The sequence below is a fragment of the Ctenocephalides felis genome, unplaced genomic scaffold (assembly GCF_003426905.1).
Source record: "Ctenocephalides felis isolate EL2017-DRISC unplaced genomic scaffold, ASM342690v1 CF-g0.4_SCAFFOLD_03571, whole genome shotgun sequence".
NCBI lineage: Eukaryota > Metazoa > Arthropoda > Insecta > Siphonaptera > Pulicidae > Ctenocephalides > Ctenocephalides felis.
The window spans coordinates 46,710,112-46,732,333 of record NW_020539725.1 but is presented as its reverse complement, the minus strand read 5'-3'; the positions used below and the strand labels follow the sequence as shown (position 1 = coordinate 46,732,333).

General features: G+C 29.2%; 1 protein-coding gene and 1 non-coding gene across 2 annotated transcripts; both read right to left on the bottom strand.

Annotated features, from left to right (window-relative positions):
• Window positions 1–763: 763 nt before the first annotated feature.
• LOC113386152 (UNC93-like protein) lies at window positions 764–20,277 on the bottom strand. Its single transcript, XM_026623952.1, has 10 exons — window positions 20,241–20,277; window positions 14,155–14,347; window positions 8,037–8,219; window positions 6,975–7,078; window positions 6,774–6,904; window positions 6,589–6,707; window positions 5,020–5,179; window positions 4,124–4,274; window positions 3,179–3,295; window positions 764–1,026 (listed from the first exon to the last, which is right to left on the bottom strand). Exons 2-10 carry the CDS (start codon window positions 14,292–14,294, stop codon window positions 764–766), a joined length of 1,368 nt encoding a protein of 455 aa, XP_026479737.1. The 5' UTR covers window positions 14,295–14,347; window positions 20,241–20,277.
• LOC113387130 lies at window positions 1,132–1,250 on the bottom strand. The gene has a single exon (XR_003368091.1). It is a non-coding gene; the product is annotated as a 5S ribosomal RNA (ribosomal RNA).
• Window positions 20,278–22,222: the final 1,945 nt, after the last annotated feature.

Below are 22,222 nucleotides of genomic sequence, written 5' to 3'. Positions count from 1 at the left end.
ACGTATAAATCATTCAAATAGCTAAGTGACCGATTTTCTACTGAAACACGCCCCCATGAAGTTCTTTAATCTGATCCAAAGTAGTATTTTGATATATTCTTTCAAATGGCAATTAATAGAGAGCAATTAATATCTTAAATATATTTTACAGTTTTTCAATAAAAAATAAGAACTTGTTAAATCTAGAAAGAAATCAAGGAATATGAATAAATATGAGGTGTCGCCAATATATAAGTATCAAAAATATTTGGTCTACAAAACAAATAAACTTCTTTTTTTTTGAATTATGCTTTTGACTATTCATCGTTTAGCGTCTCTAATTCTAATTGGGTCAAAAAGAAAGAACTACTTTCCGAATAACAATAATGTTTTCTTTGGTTAATAATATATAGTTGATATTACTATTTGGATGCTTTTACGATATTTGAATTTTAATTGTGGTTTTAGTATTTACAAATGGTAAACTGAACTAATTATCTTATTTTTTTTGATGATAATCAATAACACACACATTTTATCGTCTAAATTCTTGCCTTATCTTATTGCCTAAAATTAGAATATTTTTACAAGATCTAATAATAAAACTATTGCGTTTTAACTCTTTCGATTCGGATGCCACCGCTCCGGCGACAAAATTCATATAAATCTCGCAATTCGCGAGTAGAAAGAGTTAAAAATATTTACATTGGTATTACATCTACGATTCTGTTATTTCATGCACAACACACATACACCTTTACAAAGTAAAAATCTCTAGATTTTTTTATTGATGATTATCTTCTCTAGCAACCGGTTTGAAATCTTTATGTGTCGGTCTGGCTCTTCGTTCGGCGGTTCTTTCCATAATTTCTATAGCAGTATAACAACCTGCCCCAAGGGTCATCAAACAAATAAGTGCCCTTAATTTTGCGGAAACGCCAAATAATGGACTGCAAATGAAGGCTATCACCGATCCTGTGGATTCCCAAAGACGGAAATTACTGTATGAAGCTTCTTCACGGCCAGGGAATAAAACGCCGCTCAGACCTGGAGGAAAATATACAAAAAGTACAAATTAATTAGAAGTTGAATGAAATAATTATTTTTTATTATAAACAATTTTATGACTTTTTGTGGATTATAATAAAAAAAAGTCAACGATACGTGGTGTTCCCAAGCGGTCTCCCATCTAAGTACTACCCACGCCCGATGTTGCTTAACTTCGGTGATCGGACGAGAACCGGTGTATTCAACATGGTATGATCGTTGACGACTAATTAATGTATTTTCATGTATATTAACTGATTAAATTTACAAGACGTATCAATGAATCATTAAATAATTAATCAACCACATGAATTTATCAAATAGCTCCTCTACTCACTTTGTAATCAACAACTGCATAAAAAGAGGTACTTTTCCATCGTGCCTCAAAACAGCTACAATAAAACCAATTTTTAAAACAGGAAACAAAACAGATCCAAATAATTACAGACCCATTACAATAACTAATACATTCTCCAAAATATATGAAAAAATAATTAAAGAAAGACTACTAAATTTGCTCATTCAAAAAATAGATAAACAACAATATGGTTTCCTACCTTCATCAAATACACAAGGTGCCCTAATAGATTTGACTAATACCATCAGTCAGCACCTTGAGGAAAATATGCATACAGCTGCAATTTTTATTGACTTACAAAAAGCTTTTGACACTGTAGATCATGGCATATTGCTCAATAAATTAATAGATTTGGGTGTAGTGGGTTTGTATTACAGCATAATTAAAGATTTTCTCGTGGAAAGGGTGGTAAGAACGAAGGTGGGAAATTTTACAAGTGGAGGACGTAGCATAACATGTGGAGTCCCACAAGGTTCTGTTTTAGGACCTTTATTATATCTGTTATATACCAATAACCTAAAAGATATAAAATTAAAGGGCAGTTACATACTATATGCAGACGATACTGCCATAGTATATGCAGATAAGGACAAAAAAAGGCTCGAAGATGCAATAAACACGGACATGAAAACATACACCGACTGGCTAACTGAAAATAAACTTACAATTAACATCAATAAAACAAAATACATATATTTCAAACATAAAAAAAATACCGAGAACACTAAACTAAATATTAAAGTAAATAATAGAGAAATAGAAAAAGTGGAAAGCATAAAATACTTAGGACTGATAATAAATGAAAAATTGACATGGACAGAACATATAAACAAAATAAAAAGAAAAATAGGAACATTAACAGGGGCATTGAAAAGAATCCACTCTTTCGGCAAAAAAAATAAAATACTAATTCTTAAAACGCAAATAATGCCTATAATTTTATATGGAATAACAACATGGAGCCAAACAACTAAAACTAACCTAAATGTATGTCATATACAGCGAATAATGAATAAAGCCACAAAAATAGCATATAATTTTCCACATCTAACACCCACCAAATACTTAGAGAGAGAAACAAATAATCATTCACTAAATAACATAATTAAAATAGAGAAATGCAAACTAATACACAAAATGAAATTTAACCGAATTAAAACAAGCGCAACAATAGACATAAATCAAGATATACATGAACACTACACTAGACAACACAACAATTTTCACATTAAACACAATAGAAAGAAGAATTTCAGAGAAAATGTCATATGGAGTGCTACCAAAATATATAACGAATTGCCAGACTATATTAAGATGATCAATGATGACGATAAATTTAAAAGAAAAACAAAAAAACCCTACAAGGAAATTGAAGACAAAGAAGACTGAAGAGATATATATATAAAGATATTTTTAATTAATTATATTAATGAAATAGATATTATAATATCTATATATAGTCAAATGAAATGTATATATTATATGAAAACTGTTATATGATATGATATGATTAATACTGAAATATGTTTTTCATAATCTCTCATACCAGGCAACTCTGCCTGACTAAGATATGAAAATAATGTATATATATATAAATAAAAAAAAAAAAAAAAAATGACCACAAGAAATATAATTTGAACATTTAGTTGCACTGAATGAAGGCTACGATTAAAAGCTAATCATAAAAACTCTAGAGTAATTTTTTGAAAAAATCGATGTTTTTTATGATAGTATAGTAGTAGCCCTATTATTAAGATATTAACATATATTACAAATATATTTTTCATTACTTACAATTAATTTGGACAAGCCACACAGCATCAGCAACACCCCACAAAGCAGCTACCAAACAAAACATGTAGGGCTGATGTGGACCAGGTCTCCATATCTGCATCCACACCATCAGACAACCTGTATTAAAATTACAATATCAGTGATACTTGCAATCACATTGGGAAATGGAACATACTTAAAATTTTATGTGATGGTTTATAATTAGTTACAAGAAAAACGCATTAGGCCTCATTCTACTTTCAGATAAGTTACTATGCGTTCGAACATTGGTAATTATTATACAGTAATCGCGGGGAATATGTTCCATAAAAAAGCTGGGAATAAAAAATCCCCAAATACAGGATGGCATCTTATATGGTGTTATAGGAGATACGTTCCAATATGACAAAATAAAAAAAAATCGTTGTAATTCACTGTTGAAAACAATTTAAGCCAATATTTGTGGAACTTTTTTTGGCGATGTATATCATGGTCTTATAGAACTTACTGAAATATTATGGCCTTACGACAAGTAGTTTAATTTCAAAAATTCATCAAAGTTTGAGAATATTAGTAGTTTTTTTGACATTTGTTAAAATTAAAATTAGACGATTTACTTGGTATAACGATAGAGTACTTGGTCTTAATGAGCATACTAAACCATTAAATCTACGGAAACTGGTTCAATTATAAAAAAATTTGTTGATTTGTGAAAATTTTCTTTTAGAAAATACTCCGAATTAACGTGTTGGCCGCCAATATATAGTATCAGTCTGTTGATCAGTTTTAGTAAGAATATTAACACCCACGAAATAAATGATCATAAATTTGATAAATAAGAGAAATCATCGGAATCTGTATGATTGTCATTCTGCCAATTTTTCACACATCATGAATGTTGCGTACATCACTTATCTCTTAATACAATAATTGTTGGTTTTCTATATAAAAAGCTAATAAATTTACCGTGAAGTATAAATGCAGCGACCATAACTGGAAATCGTCCAGTAATTTTGACAATGGATCCTGTGACCATCGCAGCAATTGCGTTTGCTACTCCGAAGCAAATCATGACGAAGCCAATGTTTCCTATTCCCCAAGCGCAGGCTACGAAAGACTGGTGATTAAAAGCATAAAGTTAATGAAAAATATATTAAAAATAATATGAGAAAATTGTGTGAGACATGTTCTGGTTTAGGCCAGAGTTTAGCTAGGAAGTTACAATTTTAATTGATTAACTATAATGAACATCCTAGTAGCAGCTTCTTTAATCACGTGAGGCTTAAATGGGGAGATGTGTTTGAACAAAATACGAATGATCACATAGGAGAAGGGGGACTAGTAAGATATCACGCACATTTATTCTTTATCTGAATTAAAAAAAAAAAAATTTTTTGGAAAGTTCCCAAAAATTTTTACGATTTTTTCTAAGTACTAAAAATGCATGTGGTGTCAGGTGGTGAGAGGAGCAGGGGATTAATTATAAATATCACCACTTATAATCAAGGTGAGAGAACGGTTCAAAAATTCTTAAAAATCCATCACATGATTAATGGACGCCTCCCTATCATCTTCTCCTCTTAGTTCAAAATAAACTGCACCATTTAGTTTTTCTAAGGCAAGTTACATATATAAATAATCAACCAAAATAAGAAATTTATATATTTAATTATGAGTAATTTATATATCGAGTTGCTGTCGGGCAGAAATAAAATATATCTAGCTATGGAAGAAAAATGAAAATCTTGAGTAAGAATTTTTATACATTCCATCATTTTTTATAATTTTGCTCTTTTAGAAAAAAATGCTAATAAAATCGATGCAAGATCAATAAAAATATCCTTCAATGTAAATTTACTTACGGCGTTGTAATCCGCAGCAATAAATGCTTGCTCGGCTCCTATGAACATAGTTATTGGCAATAATAAAATTTGATATCTGTTTCCAAGTTGTTTTACAGTAACTGCCAGTAATTTAAACCCGGACAAACCGGAGCCGCTTCCTTGCCTTCCTTTGTCATATCTGCAAAAATTCAGCTTATGAAGCAATTTCTTTGATACTTTTATGAGAAATTAATTTCAGCTCGGAACAAAACAAGATTATATAATGACTGAAAAGCATGGTCAAATAAATAATTAACTAGTTGGTATTGGTATTTTGCCTTGAGGAAAGTTACATGAACTTCCCGATATGTGTAAATAATCGACACTTAATCAATAAAAAATAAAATAATTTATGAGTTATTAAAAGTATTCCGAGTGGATTTATTACACATAACTGAAAACGAACGAACACTCTATCGTTGTACCAAGAAAATCGTCTAATTTTAATTTTAACAAACGTTATACAAACCATTTGTATAAACGTAATTCTTCTCATCTCTTAAATTACAGTTACAAAGAAATCATTAATTTCATAAAAAGTAATTCTATACAGTTTTAGAATCTTTTGTTCGTTATATTTCTTCTCTGTTCCTCTTTCCCCTTTCGTTTCTCACAACCAGCTCCCACTCCTTCACTACTCTTGCTTTGTAACCTTGATCAGTGTCCATAATGCACCGCTATTAATAACATAAAATATAGGAGAGCAATATGTACTCCTTCAATTTCTCGTTTGTTAATATAATAGTATATTATTATTTTACACAAATTTAGTCTTCAATCAATTTTACATCATAATTATTTTTTTCTGTTGTTTTTCCTGGTTTGGTATGTATAATTATCTTCTTTTTATACATTTATATTTATCATCAACTTTGTATTTAGATAATATGGTTTTTAGATTACTGAAGGAAGACACGCATCAAGTGTCGAAACGTTTAATGGAATAAATAATTTTGTTATTTAATCTTTTTTTAATTCGACGTTTGGGCTGCAAAAATATTACAAATATATATATATATATATATATATATATATATATATATTTATATTATATTATATTATATGTATATAATACATGTACATGTATGTATATAATATGAATGTCTATTATATCAATAAATAGAACACGGAGGGTTAAATATGTTGTTCTTCGGCTCTCTCCTAGTTTCGATTTAAAATCCTTACTTCATTTTATATAAAGAAGCATGTGCACTGCCGTCCTAATATTGTTCCGAAAGTAAGCCTTATATCTGTCGGATTCCCTGAGCCTGGGTGTTAACGTTTTTCTGCACATAATGTGTTTGAATAGCCCACAAAAAATCTTTTGTATGGCACCCTCTCCTTATATTATAGAAAGCTAGAGAATATCTCTTTACCGACTTGGAACGGACCATATAATAATAGATTGAAGCAATATTATTTCGGTTGCGTTAGAAAAACATTCGGTTATGAAGTTTTAACGGTTTTTTATGATATTTTTAGAAGAACAATTATAAATTTAGTTGTGAGCATAAATATTCATCTAATATTCATTTATTTGTTATTTACCTGGATAGCGGATCCACAAAAACTGCTATTATCAAACAAGCTAAAACCATAAAAGATAGATAAATGCCAGCTATCAAATGAATTTTGCTTTCTTCTGGGGGTTGGAGGTTTGGATTTACCTAAAAATATTTGAAAAATTATTGTCATCTAATTGAACACTTGTTATAGTAACTATTATTACTTACTTCTGCTTCCGTAGTTCCTGGATAAAAATTAGCTCCACAAGAATCAGCTATTTTCTGCGTGATATTGTCATCAAAATTTTCAGCGTATGTAGTATTCAAATCAGGGACTGCGTCACCAATTGATGTCAGAACTAAAATAGTTATTTATAAAATTTTAAATATCACGAATACACGTTTCTAAGCATTTAAAAATAAAATTACCTGCAGATGACACCAAATTTCCCCAAACTTGCGCCATTTGGTAAAACATGAAGAATATGCCAAAGAATCTCACCACGATTACTTCAGCCTTTCCTCCATTATACCTTTAATTGATAAAAAACTCAAACTTTCTAATTATCAAGATTATAATAAACATATTTGAGTCATTGCAATAATATTTGTTATGCTAATAATGAAATATTCAGATGTTCTAATAGTTAAGCATGTTTGTGATATTAATTACCTAAGTTATTTTTTGCTTAGTTGTAATCAAGTTATAATGTTATAATGAGATGTTCGTGAGCTGAAATACATTCTATGCTAATCATCGAAAGAAAATTTCCATTACAACAAACACCGTTCACACAGTACCTCAAAGGATTTTTTTTAGTTGAAAAAATTATAACAATATATTTTTGGATGGGTATCTCATGTCACAACCTTTCATCATATGTAGATTATTATTTTTGATTAATTTTTTTATTTGAATTTATTTTGCTACTCTTATGTTACTTCTTCCGGTTTAAGGCGATTTTTAATTTATTTTGTTTCATTTTACTCAGAAATTTACACATGGCTATATGTATATATATATATATATATATATATATTAGGGTGGACCTTCATATGGACATTTTCGAATTTCCTTGCTCCCAAGGGCTCAAATGGTTCCAAATTGATAAAAAACAATTCTCTGAAAGTTTTAGCTCTTAATATTAACTCTTAGATAGTGCGCAATTCAATCAAACTTCGTATGTAAATAGCATGGAAAAATTTTTGAAAATTAAATAACAATTTTTTTTAGGTATAACTTCGCTAAATTTTTAAAACATTTTTAAAATTTTTCATGCTATTTCCATACAAAACTTTGATTGAATTGTGCACTATCTAAAAGACAATATCAAGAGTTAAAACTTTGAGAGAATTGTTTTTTATCAATTTGGAACCATTTGAGCGCTTGGGAGCAAGCAAATATAATTTGTCAATAGACGCATGTTTGAACCCGTTGTAGTTCTATTATTATTATGATAATTTTATTTACCCATTTCAGAAATAACTTACTTTGCAAAATGGGCAGCCGCAACTGTGAGATAAGTGCATTTGGCGCACCACAATGGGCCGCCTCCCAAACCGACCAAGGCACCAGCTGGTAGCAAGGAGCCGACACTTGGGAAAAATTGGGCGCATATGAAGGGCATGTATGCGATCAGGGACACGCACATTGCCCATTTGCAGCCAAGCCATCTGAAATGAATAAAAAAATAAGAAACTAGTATCACAATTATACAGGTATGTGATATCAGAATATTTTATGAATTTAAGTATATTTTGTTTTGTTAAAACAAAATTGCTATTTTTGTGGCATTCACTTGTTCAGAGTGCAGAATCTTTGTGTGGTAATAGAAAAATTATTATCAATATTGATTTATTGTAATGATTTTTTCAACGAAGGGCGAAAGGAAAAATGGAAATTAAAAAAAAATACCAAAAGCAATCGTTTCGTCAACACAAGCAGGAAGTTTATTGAATCATTCAAATCGGATGCTTATTTATCTCAAAAACTGCCATTTTTTTGCACTGGAAAGAAGACTGGGCCTTTCTTTGCCAAAATCTAATCACCACTTCTCCCTGTTACGAATTGAATGTTTTTTAAATCATTCAACTCGGATGCTCCGTTCTCTCAAAAACTTGTTTTCTGTTTTCTGCACTCTTTGCATCGTATCTCCAAAACGGATAGACCTGCCTTTGCGAAAAACTGATCAGCACATCTCCCTATCAATAGGAATCGAATGTTTTTTGAACCATTTAAATCGGTTGATCCATACGTCTAAAAACGTGGATAAAAATTGTATCCACACATACATACACACACACATTTTTTTCTGAGGTATGCCAAAATGTTCAGAAACCTTCAAAACGTGAAGAAATGTAAAAATTTTCAATTTCAGAAGTTAGAAAATCAACTTTAAAATAATCTGAATCTACGCATTTTTTTACAAACTTTGAACTAAAAAATTGTATATGGAAATTGAAATAAATCTTATGAAATTAAAAAAAATATATATAATATTTAATAGACTCAACATTTTTAAATTACGTGAAATAGATCTTGAAAAAAAATCGTAAAAAATTTGATAATTTTTCAAGAATGTCAGTCTTATAATACATAAGTTAGTTTGATTGTTATAAATAATTATTACTGATGTTTATTTTATATGCAATTAAAATTTATTGTTTTTAAATATAAATGGCAATAACATTCAAAATAAAAAAAAAGATTTAGTTAAAAAAAAGAAACTAAATATAAATTGTAAATACAATATATTACATATTAATTATGCATCTTATTGTTAAAAATGTAGAAATAATATGAGAATTAAAAGAGAAAAACGTTGTAAAAAATAAAATTTTAATTAATAATAGAATACGAATAAAATAATCAGTGATACGACAAAAAAAATATAAATTAATGAATTAGCATATAAATAAATCAGCACCTGATATATAATTAGTTTTTTTGCGCAAAGAACAGAATTATTAATGAATCTGGTTTCCATTGCAACATAATTATGCGATTATAACTGCATATATTGATTGCATAAAAATATTAATACAAAGAATGAAACTAGATTGTTATTTCTATCCAAGAGAACAGAATTATATTATTATTATTCCATGAGAAGATCTAATCTAAAATTTACCAGTATGGTAATTTTGAGTTTTGCGTTAAAATATTAAGAATTATAATTAAATTTAATTAAGCTGGAGATATAAATAAATCACATGATTACGTATGAGCATACAAGAATATATATTTTAATTTAATTCCGATAGATTGATTAGATTTTGCATATTTAGACATTGTTTGGTTTTACAACTCAGTAACTACTTTGGTAATATAAACTTGTATTTTTAGTGATAACATAAATAGAATAGGTTAAAAGCTAGCTTATTTATATCCAATATATAAGAAGGGAGTTAATTTATATCTTATAAAGCATATTGCGTAATTGAGAAGTAAGATATAATCATAATTGATACCTTGAGGATATAGGCGCAGATAAAATCATTGTTTACAAAACGTTTACAAATAGTATTCTTATGATATTATCTTTAAACAGCAATTATTTTTATTGTTTCCTATATTTTATCGTAAATTATTTGTTCTCAGCACGTGGTTTATGATTAAATTATTCGCATTTTATTAAATGCAAATAAATGCTGGAGAGCTGAATAATATTCTCCTGCTAGTCAAATACAACTTAATCAAGCAAAAAATCAACTTCACTCATTTTTTTCTGGGCAATCGTTTTACTATTTGATAACAAAAGAGCAATAAAAATTAGTGTATGTATATAATGAAAAGAATTATCTGCTTTGGCAGAAAATCGATGAAAAAATGGTTCTTGGACTGACAAATAAAAAGATGCAAATCGTTGTCTAAAATATCAATCAAAATTTAAATTTAAAAATTCAAGAATGGCACAGACTTAAGAGTGAAAGACATATTAAAAAATTTGTTGCCTCGGATGAGCTGCATCTTGTTTATCTAATTTTTAAAAATATTTTGTAACAAAGTAATCATTAACACTAAGTGCTTTATTCCTCCAATAATAAATTATTCACAAGTTATATGTTGTTTAATATGTATAAGTGTTAATTAACATTAATTTGAACGTTATTTCAACGTTAATTTGAATCATCTAAAAAACATTCAATTTGTAATGATTGGGAGAAGAGGTAATTAGTTTTTGACAAAGGTAGGTCCAGCCAAATGTGCAAAAAATGGCAGTTTTTGAGAGAACTAAACGTCCGATTTGAATGATTCAAAAAAATTCTGCTTGTTTTACCAAAATAATTGCTTTTGGAAAAAAAAATTTTAGTTTCAATTTTTTTTCTTCAAAAAAAAATTCTCTTGTGTATCGAAAATATTTCAGATTTTAATTTTAATTCTGACTAAAAGTCTAACATACTTTAAACAAATATTTTCAACTTTGCAATTCAGTTTATATAATTCTTATAAATATTAGACAATGTTACAGTATTTACAATAATTTATTTGAAAATATTCAATATTCCTCGAACATTTGATACGGTACGGGAAGTTCCAGCAATTTGCCTCAAGGTAGTTTTCTACCCTGTGGTATTCTACATTTTCGACATTTGTTTAAATTGCGACAAATAAAAATAATTGAAATAACAAGATGTACATGTAACAAAAGGTGCTTTTATTAACTTCCCGTAGGGCAAGTTATAGTAATCGCAAAAAAGTAAAAAATGAATTTTTTTATATATCTTTACCTTTTCAAAACTTTCTGAACCTTTTGGCATACCTTAGAAAAAATGAATGTATGTATGTGTGTGTGTCTGTGCGTGTAAGTGTGTGTTTGGATACAAATTTTCGTCGACGATTTCGGGAACACGCATGTAGCGATTTGAATAATTCAAAAAACATTCAATTCGTATCGATAAGGAGACGTGCTGATTGGTTTTTGGCGATGACAGGTCCAGCCGTTCCGAAGATATGAGGCAAAAAGTGCCAAAAACGGTAACTCAGTTTTTAAAAAGTCTTTTTTTTTTCAAAATAATGTAAATTTTTGTCAAAAAATCATAGTTTCTCAAAAATCTAATTTTTTCAGAGTAATTTTTTTTCAAAAATGTTAATCTTTGTTAAAAAAAAAAAGTTTGGTAAGGGAAGTTTCAGCAATTAGCCTTAAGGCACGATGCCATGCGCCCCACTAGTAATAATTTATTTTTAATAACGTGGTTTTTTAATAATCTATTTTTATTATTATCCATCACCCACAGCAAAATGCCACTTACACTAGTTTATTTAATTTAAATAAAATCGTTGCGCAAAATATTGAAATTCTTTTTATATCGCGCGTTAGATTCAAGTGCGATATTTTGAATTCAATTTAAAATTAGTGCCTTTTGTGTGGTGACGTCACACTTTATATTTTTGCTTATCTGTGGCAACCCCTAGATAAGGACAAATGACCTTCAAAAATAATGCAAATTTAGTTGTTGCAAGTCTCTCGAAGTGACCGCATCGTTCATTGGGTGCGTTCGTTTTGCCGCCGTGCGTTTTCGTCCGAGTCTAATATTGTCGCCGCGTGTATTTGTGGTTTTACCTAAGATATTTGCGAATAAAATGGTAAGTTTTAGATTTAACTTATTAGTTGTTGCTATACATTCAACCCTGCTATAACGCGGTTAGTGTGTACCGTATAATATGCAAAGGTACAAAACAGATTATGTCGTAGCTCATTGTACAGAAACAGGAACCGCGCCATAAGCAACTCGGAGTTAGTACAAATCACATCATTTGTGTGGTGTTACATCATGTAACTTTCATTGGAAACCAATTTATACGAAAGATAGGATAAATTATAAATTGTTTTTATTGAATAGAAGGGTTCATATAAGGGCATGACGAAAACGGAACAACAACTAAATTAACCCTGTATGGACTCGCGTAACTTTCAGAGCACATCAGACCAAACTGGGCACGATGCCATGGGGCGCAAAACATTTATGAAAAAAATTTACTCTGAAAAAATTAGTGATAGTAATTACTATAAATTTTTTTTTGAAAAAAAAAGACATTTTGAAGAAAAAATTATTTTGAAATATTTTGGAAATTCTGAACTTTTTTTCAAAGCAATCGTACTGCTTTAACTGCATAGAGACGAAATATCGAAGCGCGTAAGCGCCGCACCGTCTTCTAACGGATAAACATTGGTATGGAACCCATAGGAATGTAAACAAAATTTATACTTATTGTTAAAATGTCTATAAAATATCGGATAATTTGATGTGCATATGTCTAATGATCATTTTTGACCGACAGATGGCATTTTTTTAAACATTTTTTTACTAGATCTCCGAAACCGCTAGACCAGCTTCATGAAAATTTGATCAGTTCCTCATCTTGTTAATACAAGTAAAATGTTTTTTGAATTATTCAAATCGCTTCATCCGTGTTCCCGAAATCGTCGACCAAAATTTGTATTTGCACACACATACACACGCACGCACACACATACATACACACACACACATCCATTTTTTCTGAAGTATGTCAAAATATTCAGAAACCTCTGAAACGTAAAGATATATAAAAATTTTCATTTTCGTTTTTTTGCGATTACTATATAACTTTCCCTACGGGAAGTTAAAAATATTTCCATATTTATCATGAGTAAGTTTTCAACTAGTCTCCACATTACAAAAATTGCGAATTTGCACTGGTTAACCTTCTGATAAACAACCAAAAGATTTATTGAATATTATATTAAACGATATTGTATGTATTCATCATTTAATTAAAGTGTAACTTGTATTATTAGAGCCCATTATTTTTACGACCATCTCATCTTGTCTAACAGTTATCACTAATTACGTTACAATAAGTAACATAAATTATACCTATGATATAATAGATAGAATAAAAAAATATGTCATAAAATTTAATCACAATCGATTGCATAAAAACACAATTATTAAAATTTTTGTATATTCCTTTTCTAAATTATTACATAAAAGATTTTTTAAGGTGTGGTGCATTTTTGACATCAAAATTGATGGTTAAAATTTTGTTTTGTTCAGACAGTGGTCTATGAATCTTTTCACATAAAATGACAATCAACAGATAATGCGTGGGATTATTGTGAACTTATCTCATACAAGATTTTCACTATAACAACAATAATGATATTGAGGCTAAAGTATAACTGCTGTTCGAATGAAATGGTTAAAATCCGGTAAAAATCGGAATAGAATCTTGCTCGAACCAAATGCACCAGAATATGCTATTGTTGACATCACGTATCATCTGTTCTTTTACATACAACTTTGTAATATTAATATGATCCAAGTTCCAATCAACAATTGAGCAGTTTGGAGTTAGGTACATTGAATAAGTACACAACATTATAATTATGTTAAAATTCAAGATTAGGAAATAAATAATAAAATCAGTAAATTTACTTGTACCTATAACATCGCACAATCGAAAAAGTTGTCTAAAAAGTCTCTGAACTCTGAACAACATGTCTCCAATTTAGTAAAATTCTACTCGAAAACTTCTAAAAATAAGTTCAAGACAATTCAAATGGAACGAACTGGATATCTCAGTAAATAATAACATGGAGTTATATTTGAAACACTATCTAACCTTATGACCAGCACTGGTAGAAACAGATTACTAAATATTAGAGATCCATAAATCGCAGCCAAAGTGTAGGTTCCTGAGTGTTTTGCATTGACACTGCTCTGCAAATTGGCAGCTCCGTGGAATGCAGTGAAGTGCACCATGAAGGCGACACCAACGGCTAAAACGTTCTTTATCACACGCCGTTTTTCCGAGGACGCCACTGTTTTGTCTACATCGTCCATGTGATTATCCATCTGTAAGGGAAAAAAAACTATTTCAGTAATGAATATTATAAAGGTGGAAGTGGGCACAGTTTTGTAAGAATCGATCCAGAATTGAAAGTCCATCTACCCATGCCCATGGTACACCCTGGGACCTCCCTTTCAAGGTCCACCATACAGAACCTGTATTACTTTTGGTACTTTACATGACAAAAATGAGCGACTTGTTAACTTCCCGTGGGGTAGTTATAGAAATGGGCCAAAGATCGAAAACAAAGATTTTTGCAATTCTCGACGTTTTGAAGGTTTTTGAACATTTTGGCATACCTCAGGAAAAATGTATGTGTGTGTGTGTGTTTTGCATGTCCGCATTTTTTCATCCACGTTTTCAGGCGCACGGATCAACCGATTTGAATGGTTCAAAAAAAAAATTGATTCCTATTGATAGGAAGATGTGCTGATTAGTTTTTGGCAAAGGCAGGTCCAGCCGTTACGGAGATACTAAGCAAAGAGTGCAAAAAATTCAAATCGAGTTTTTGGAAGAACGGAGAATCCGATTTGAATGATGTAAAAAACATTTGTAATAATTGGGAGAAGAGGTGATTAGTTTTTGGCAAAGACAGGTTTGGCCATTTCGAAGATACAGAGACTGCTCGTTAAAATGTTTCTATTGTCATCCATAAATATCTATATGTAATATATTTCTAGTTTACTATTATTGGCATGTGCGTGAATCAGTGCGATTATAAAAATGACATAAAGGTTTTAATTATTCATAAAATAATTTGTATGATACAATAATTGTATCATAAGATTACGTAAAGACATATGTGACACGTACAAACAAATTAAAAATTCTTTTGACATTTGTTGATATAATAATTAACAAATACACGCATATAAATGCAGGCAAATGCACTAGAAACATTTGCTAATATAATCATAGATATTTAAATATCTAGTTTCTTGTTGCTGACATTGAGAAAAAATTATTGTTACTTATGTATTAAAATATTTCACAATTTCTACACAATTACCATTTTATGGAAATAAGAATTATAATCATATAGTAATCACAATTATTTTAATAATTGATTGTGATTTGAAAAAATTGCTGATGAGTTTTTAAGTTAACAGGTTTTATCTACTTTGTAGATTGTAGAATATTTTCTTTATTACAATTGTTTTGCACAGCAATCAAAACTTAAGAGTCCAATAAGTAATTGGGCTAAGTTGACCTAATACTACGTCGGTTTTACAGATGGCAACCTAAACGGTTGCCTCTTCTCTTTGTGATAAATTTGATTTTTACAATTTCTGTGATAGGGCAAATATTGTATTGATGCAGCAATGCCGGATGAAGTCACTGATCAAAGCTTTCCATAATTTCCATGTGAAAACCGAAGTTACTACTGCTTGACATCCTGCTTCTCAGAGCGGGATCGACCCGTATGAGAGCGAATGACGAACAGTTCGGGCGTAACGCAATTTCCGTTGCAGTTTTACAGATTCACTCCCTAGCCGCACCTAAGGAAGTTTTACTTCAAAAATAGAAAAATATAACTTCAATCTCTCTATCTAGAACACTTAACAAGCTGGTCAGAAATTGAAAATAAATTTCAATTAATATTTATTATGATATAAAGTATCATCTAAAAGAAACCAATAAACTTTCCAATAAACTGAAATCCACTGATAATATTTTTAATATAACCATATAAATATTTATATCAAATTCTATCACTATATATCGTAATAAAGTTTATTACGAGATCTACGGACAACGCCCACCTATAAATCAGTCGGCATGAAGAATAAAACACCAGAATAAAAAACAATTATATTTTACAATGCCTTTGATTTATGAACTGAAATGTAATAAACTGGATACAGTTTCGAAATAAACTCATATTAATTGAGTAATAAATAATTTGTCATGAAATATGTAAAGGTAATTGCTAATTAGTCATATGCACTTGATCTTGTGCACATGCTTGCATATTACGCAGTCAGGTAATTTAATCAGAGTTCCTTTACACGGATGCGAAAATACATAATTTTATAAATAGAAGATTATACTATTTTAATTCATTTATCTAATTTTCTTCGATAAAGTAATCTGTTTTCACATTTGTTGATTTTAGTTTGCGATCAAATATCCATCCTTGTCCCTTCATCTTCGACACTTAAGATTTGTTTTCAAATATTTCTGTAAATATTCACATGTTTAGTACTGTGTCAAGCATTGTAAGAGATAATTGGTGTTTTTTGATTTTTCAAAAATTAAACATAATTTAAACTAGTTGGTATTGGTATTTGGCTTTGAGGCAAGTTACACGAACGTCCCGTTATGTGTGAATAAACGACTTAATCAATAAAAAATAAATCAATTTATGATACTGATCAGTTTTAGGTGAAAATCTATCGAGCCGATAAAAATTAAGCCGATTTTTATAGAACTTTTTTTGGCGATATATCATGGTCTTATAGAACTTACTGAAATATTACGGCCTTACGACAAGTAGTGTAATTTTAAAAACTTATCAAAGTTTGAGAAAATGAGCAGTTTTTTGACGTTTGTTAAAATTAAAATTAGACGATTTTCTTGGTATAACGATAGAGTACTTGGTCTTAATGAACATACTAAACCAATAAAGTCCTACGGAAGGTAGTTCAATTATAAAAATTATTGATTTGTGGAAATTTGCTTTTAGAAAATACTCCAAGATAACGTGTTTGTTCGTTTTCAATTATGTGTAATAAATCCAATCAGAATACTATTAATAACTCATAAATTAATTTATTTTTTATTGATTAAGTCGATTATTTACACATTTCGGGAAGTTCATATTACTTGCCCCAAAGCAAAATACCAATACCAACTAGTTTTTTTGTATTTTTTGATTACATAAACACGATTAATTGCCTTAACGAATATGTTCCGTTTTATACTTCACATATCACAATTTTCAATTTTATAATTCACCGGTTATATTGTTCTCTAACATGATCCTTTACCACGTAGTGGGTAGTAAAAATGAATTATATGTACTGTACATAAGGTGTATATGATATAGTACGGTATTGTTAATCTAAAGAAATTTATGATAGCAATCTACATAACGCAAATTCTTTAATAACCGCCGGAGTGAAGGGAACCAATATCATTTATGAAGGGAAACGGGTGTAAAGTTAACTGTTTTTTATAACAGAAAATAGCATCTTCAAAACGTTGATTATAAATTAATAGATGACTAGAGGTGCATGGCATCGTGCCTTAAGGCATAATGCTGGAACTTTAACTTTTGGCCGGCTTTAACATTTTTTGCAAAAAAAAGATCAATTTTTGTTTCATTTTAAACTTTAATAAAGTTCTAAAGCTCACTTATATACTTTAAATATGAATTTTAACTTCAGTTTATATAATTCTGATAAATATTAGACAATGTCACAATATTTATATTAATCTATTTGAAAACATTTAATATTCTTCGAACACTTCGTTGGGTACAAGAAGTTCCAGCAATTTGCCTTAAGGAAAGATGTCATACACCACTAGTTTGTTATTGTGTTGTCTGATTGCACCTCAAACAGGACAACCTTATAAAAAATTCAAATCATATCGTTTAATCCCGCATTCCCCTATGACCCACACCCACATTCAAAAATATACCTACGTAATATGTAAATATTTTTTATAGTTAAAAAAAATCGATACTGATCAGTTGTGTTAATTCAATGCCAAATTTTAAACAATAAACAATGACATTTCTATTTCTTTTTTTTGAATAGAGTGTTTGGATCTGATCACACTTTTTTAACATGCTTGTATCATTCATTACAAAAAAAGTTTTATTGCCAAATAAAATAAATACCAAAGATCATAAATAAAAATATTAATCTGCGATTTATAGTCATTTTATAATCTCGTTTTTTAGTTTTATTAGAGGATTATAGAAAAACATATAATATTGTGAATTAGTAAATAATGTGAACAAAAAAGTTGATTAAAATGGACTCAATTCGCTAATTGTTACATTTTGCAGATGGAAAGATAAAAAGGATACTCCGGCAATTAAGTAATAAAAACTTGCGTCAATGTCACGAGAGTTTATTTTTTACTGCCAGAATAAATTACTGTGAATAAGACGTTTTTTTTTAAAAGATCTCAAAAAATATAATCTTGGCCAAAGTTCCAATTCGTTAATTTAAATTTTAAGTAAGTCAATACAATAAACAACGATATTTTTTTTGTTATATTGTTTGGACTTGATCGCATTGGTATAAAACCAATATTTTTTTTTATTTTACCATATAATTTACTACTGTCTTTATTCGACATCTAGTAAATTTAAAGATAATATAATTAGATTACATATGACAAATAATTTGACAATAGTAGAAGTAGCCAGTGTTACTTCTATTTCAAAAAACTATAATAATCCAAGATAAGATTATTAACATTAATATAATAGAGAACTAATATTACAAAACAAAATACTACAAACAAAAAATTATCATCTACATTTATCGATATTTCGAAAATTAGTAATATATTTTTATTGCTACTCAATTGCATGTGTATATTATCTTTTGTCGGACGTCCATAAATTTTTATTTTGTACCAGTATTTCATAGAAATATTCTAAAGTCAAAAAATTTATCAATTTTTTATAGTTTTTGTTATATTAAAAATTCCAGATCTTGTTTCAAATGTTACATTTTAAGTAATTTTTGAAAATTAAAAATTGCAATTTCTTCTCTTTATATTTAATTTTTTATCTATTTGATATGAATTAATATTACAGCAGATATGATTAATTAATAAGATTCATTGTTAGATTCACATAGAACGGTTTTTTTCTTAACCACAAGTAGCATGATATTGTGGACACTTTTTTCTTATTGAATATAAATGGGTAAATCCATAGATTACGCATTTGTTTACACAGTAGTTTTGAAAATTAAAAATTATAACAACAAGAAATAAGAATCGTTAACGATTTAGGTTTCGAGTAAATAATTAATTTGGTAAAATAATCACAAATGAGAAACTTTAGAATAAAAGTCGGATATAAGAAAAACTCATGAAAATTTTGGAGAAAATGTTTGCTAAGTGGATGTTTGTAATATTTTAAAAAATAAATATCAATAGTAAATAATAATATTAATGTTATTAGTAAATCCTAATGACTGTGAATGTGAAATGTGAAAAGGCGGTAAAATTATCTGAGGAATAACATGGAAAAATGAAAAATTCATTTTTTAGAAATTAGGACTTATTCATCATAATCAAGCGCAAAATTTCAACTATGCTTTTAGCAGTTGTGAATTATACATGATAAAAAATCCTAGATAAATAAATATAAAAATATCTAAAAAATGCCGGATGAATAATTTCTAACCAGAATTTACTTTGTATAAAATTAGCTAGTAAATTGGTATATTATTATTAACTTTTCGTAGGGTAAGTTATAGCAATCGCAAAAAAATCGAGATTTTTTTTTTGCATATCTTTGTGTTTTAAGGTTTTCCGAACTTTAAGGTTAGAAAAAAACGGATATATGTGCAGATACAAATTCAAACAGCGTTCTATTCCTATTAATGGGAAGATGTGCTGATTTTTCGGCAAAGGCAGATCTTGCGGTTTGGAAGATCCAATAAAAAACGATACAATACAAAAAATTGCATTTGTCGGCCAAGAATGATCATTTGACATATGCACATCATATTATCAGATATTTTATAGAAACTTTAATAATAAGTACAAATTTTGTACAAATTTTGTTTACATTTCTATGGGTTCTGCACCAAGATTTATATTGTTTATCCGTAATACAACTCAGCGCTCTTTTTTTATCAAAAAAAGTATGAACCTTCAAAAATGTTCAAATTACGGTACTGAGAGTTCCAGAAGTTTGCCTTTAGGCATGATGCCATGCACCACTAGTTTAAGTAACTTCCCATAGGGTAAGTTATTGCAATCGTCCAAAAATCTAAATAGAAAATTTTTACATTTCTTCACGTTTTGAAGGTTTTTGAAAATTTTGGCATACTTAAGAAAAAATGGATGTGTGTGTGTGTATGTATGTAAGTATGGATACAATTTTTTGTCCACGTTTTCGGGCGCACGGATCAACCGATTTGAATGGTTCAAAAAACTTTCGATTCTTATTGATAGGGAGATATGCTGATTAGTTTTTAGCAAAGGCAGGTCCAGCCGTTTCGGAGATACGAAGCAAAAATGTAGAAAATAGAAATCGAGTTTTTGAGAGATCGGAGCATGGGATTTGAATGATCCAAAAAAAATATTCAATTCGTACTGAAGGGGAGAAGTGGTGATTAGTTTCTGGCAAAGGCAGGTCCAGCAATTTCGGAGATACAGAGCTAAATGTTAAAAAAATGGCAGTTTTTGAAAGAATTAAGCGTGCGATTTGAATGATCCAAAATACTTTCTGCTTGTTTTAACAAATTAATTGCTTTTGGAAAAAAAACTTGTTTCAATTTTTTTTTCAAAAAATATTTTTTTTTTGAATATCGAAAACAATTCAGATTTTAATTGTAATTCTGACTTAAGTTCTAACATATTTTAAAAAAATATTTTCAACTCTGCAATTCAGTTTAAATAATTCTTAAAAATATTAGACAATGTTATAGTATTTATTTATAATAATCTATTTGAAAACATTTAATATTTCTCGAACATTTCGTTACGGTACAGGAAGTTCCAGCAATTTTTTACATAATTTAAACATAAACAGTTTTTTACATAATTTGGAATATTTATGTACGTGTGTGAAAATTACTTACTTTGCAAAAATTGAGCTAATTCTGTATATAATTCTCAGGATCACTAACACACATTAAATATATCGATATTAAGTAAAAATTAAAAACAATTTATGATAAAATTTAAATTTAAACTAAAAATTATTTACTACTTTATTTACAATATAAAATTATTTCTAATAAGCACCGATTTTATCACAGAAGCAGTCATTTAACAATTGGCATTTTTTTTTAAATTTTGTCCACAGTCTATTAATGTTTGACACCTGACATTCAAATTTGTACTGGAGTCGTTTATCGAATGTCCAGGTACCACTTTAAAGAGACACTGCTTAACAGAATCTCGTTTTCTTCCTATTTAAATGGACATATGTGTTGGTTTATCATATAGGTGGGCACAAATGCGACCGACACAACAATAAACTTATTACAAACATGAATATAATCAAAGAGTGACATTTGTATGATAACAGAGAAAATTATAGTCGAGATCATTATTAATTTGTCACTACAAAGGGGTCAAACGAATTAAATCAACTACTAGGATAATGTGATTATTGGCCATTTGCTTATGTTTCACAATAGTATTGAAATAATATCTAATTGTTAGTATTTATAAATATGTACTTGCATTTTGATTTTTAACTTCCCGAAGGAGAAGTTTATGTTTTCATTAAAAAATCCGATTCGCTAATTTTATGTGTTCTCGAAGTTTCAAGCCATTCTGAATCGAATGAGACCAAATTTGGAAAAAGTATGTATGTGTGTGTGTGTGTGATAGATTTTTTGCCGTAAATCGACGTTTGCTAAAAAAACGGCTGTACCGATTTCAAAAATTTAAAAGTCGATGAGGACTATCGTTTGTCAGTTTTGCGCTACGATCGGCCGAACCGTTTCTTTGTAAATAGCAGAAAAGTAAAATTTTTCGTTCATTTTGAAAATTCAAAAACTGTTTGAAAGATATTGGTTGAAAATCTTGCTGATTAGTTTTTGGTAAAGATTTAGACGTTTTGTATGATTTTTTTTGACTGTAGATACCATAGTCTTATAGATCGTACTAAAATCTAACGGCCCTACGA

Excerpts from the sequence above, each read along its gene's own strand:
- LOC113386152 (XM_026623952.1), bottom strand. The coding sequence starts at position 14,294 with ATGGTGCACTTCACTGCATTCCACGGAGCTGCCAATTTGCAGAGCAGT. Across the intron at positions 5,180-6,588 it reads TTTGTGGATCCGCTATCCAG|ATATGACAAAGGAAGGCAAG; the intron begins GTAAATAACAAA and ends GAATTTTTGCAG. Across the intron at positions 1,027-3,178 it reads GTGGCTTGTCCAAATTAATT|GTCTGAGCGGCGTTTTATTC; the intron begins GTAAGTAATGAA and ends ATTTTCCTCCAG.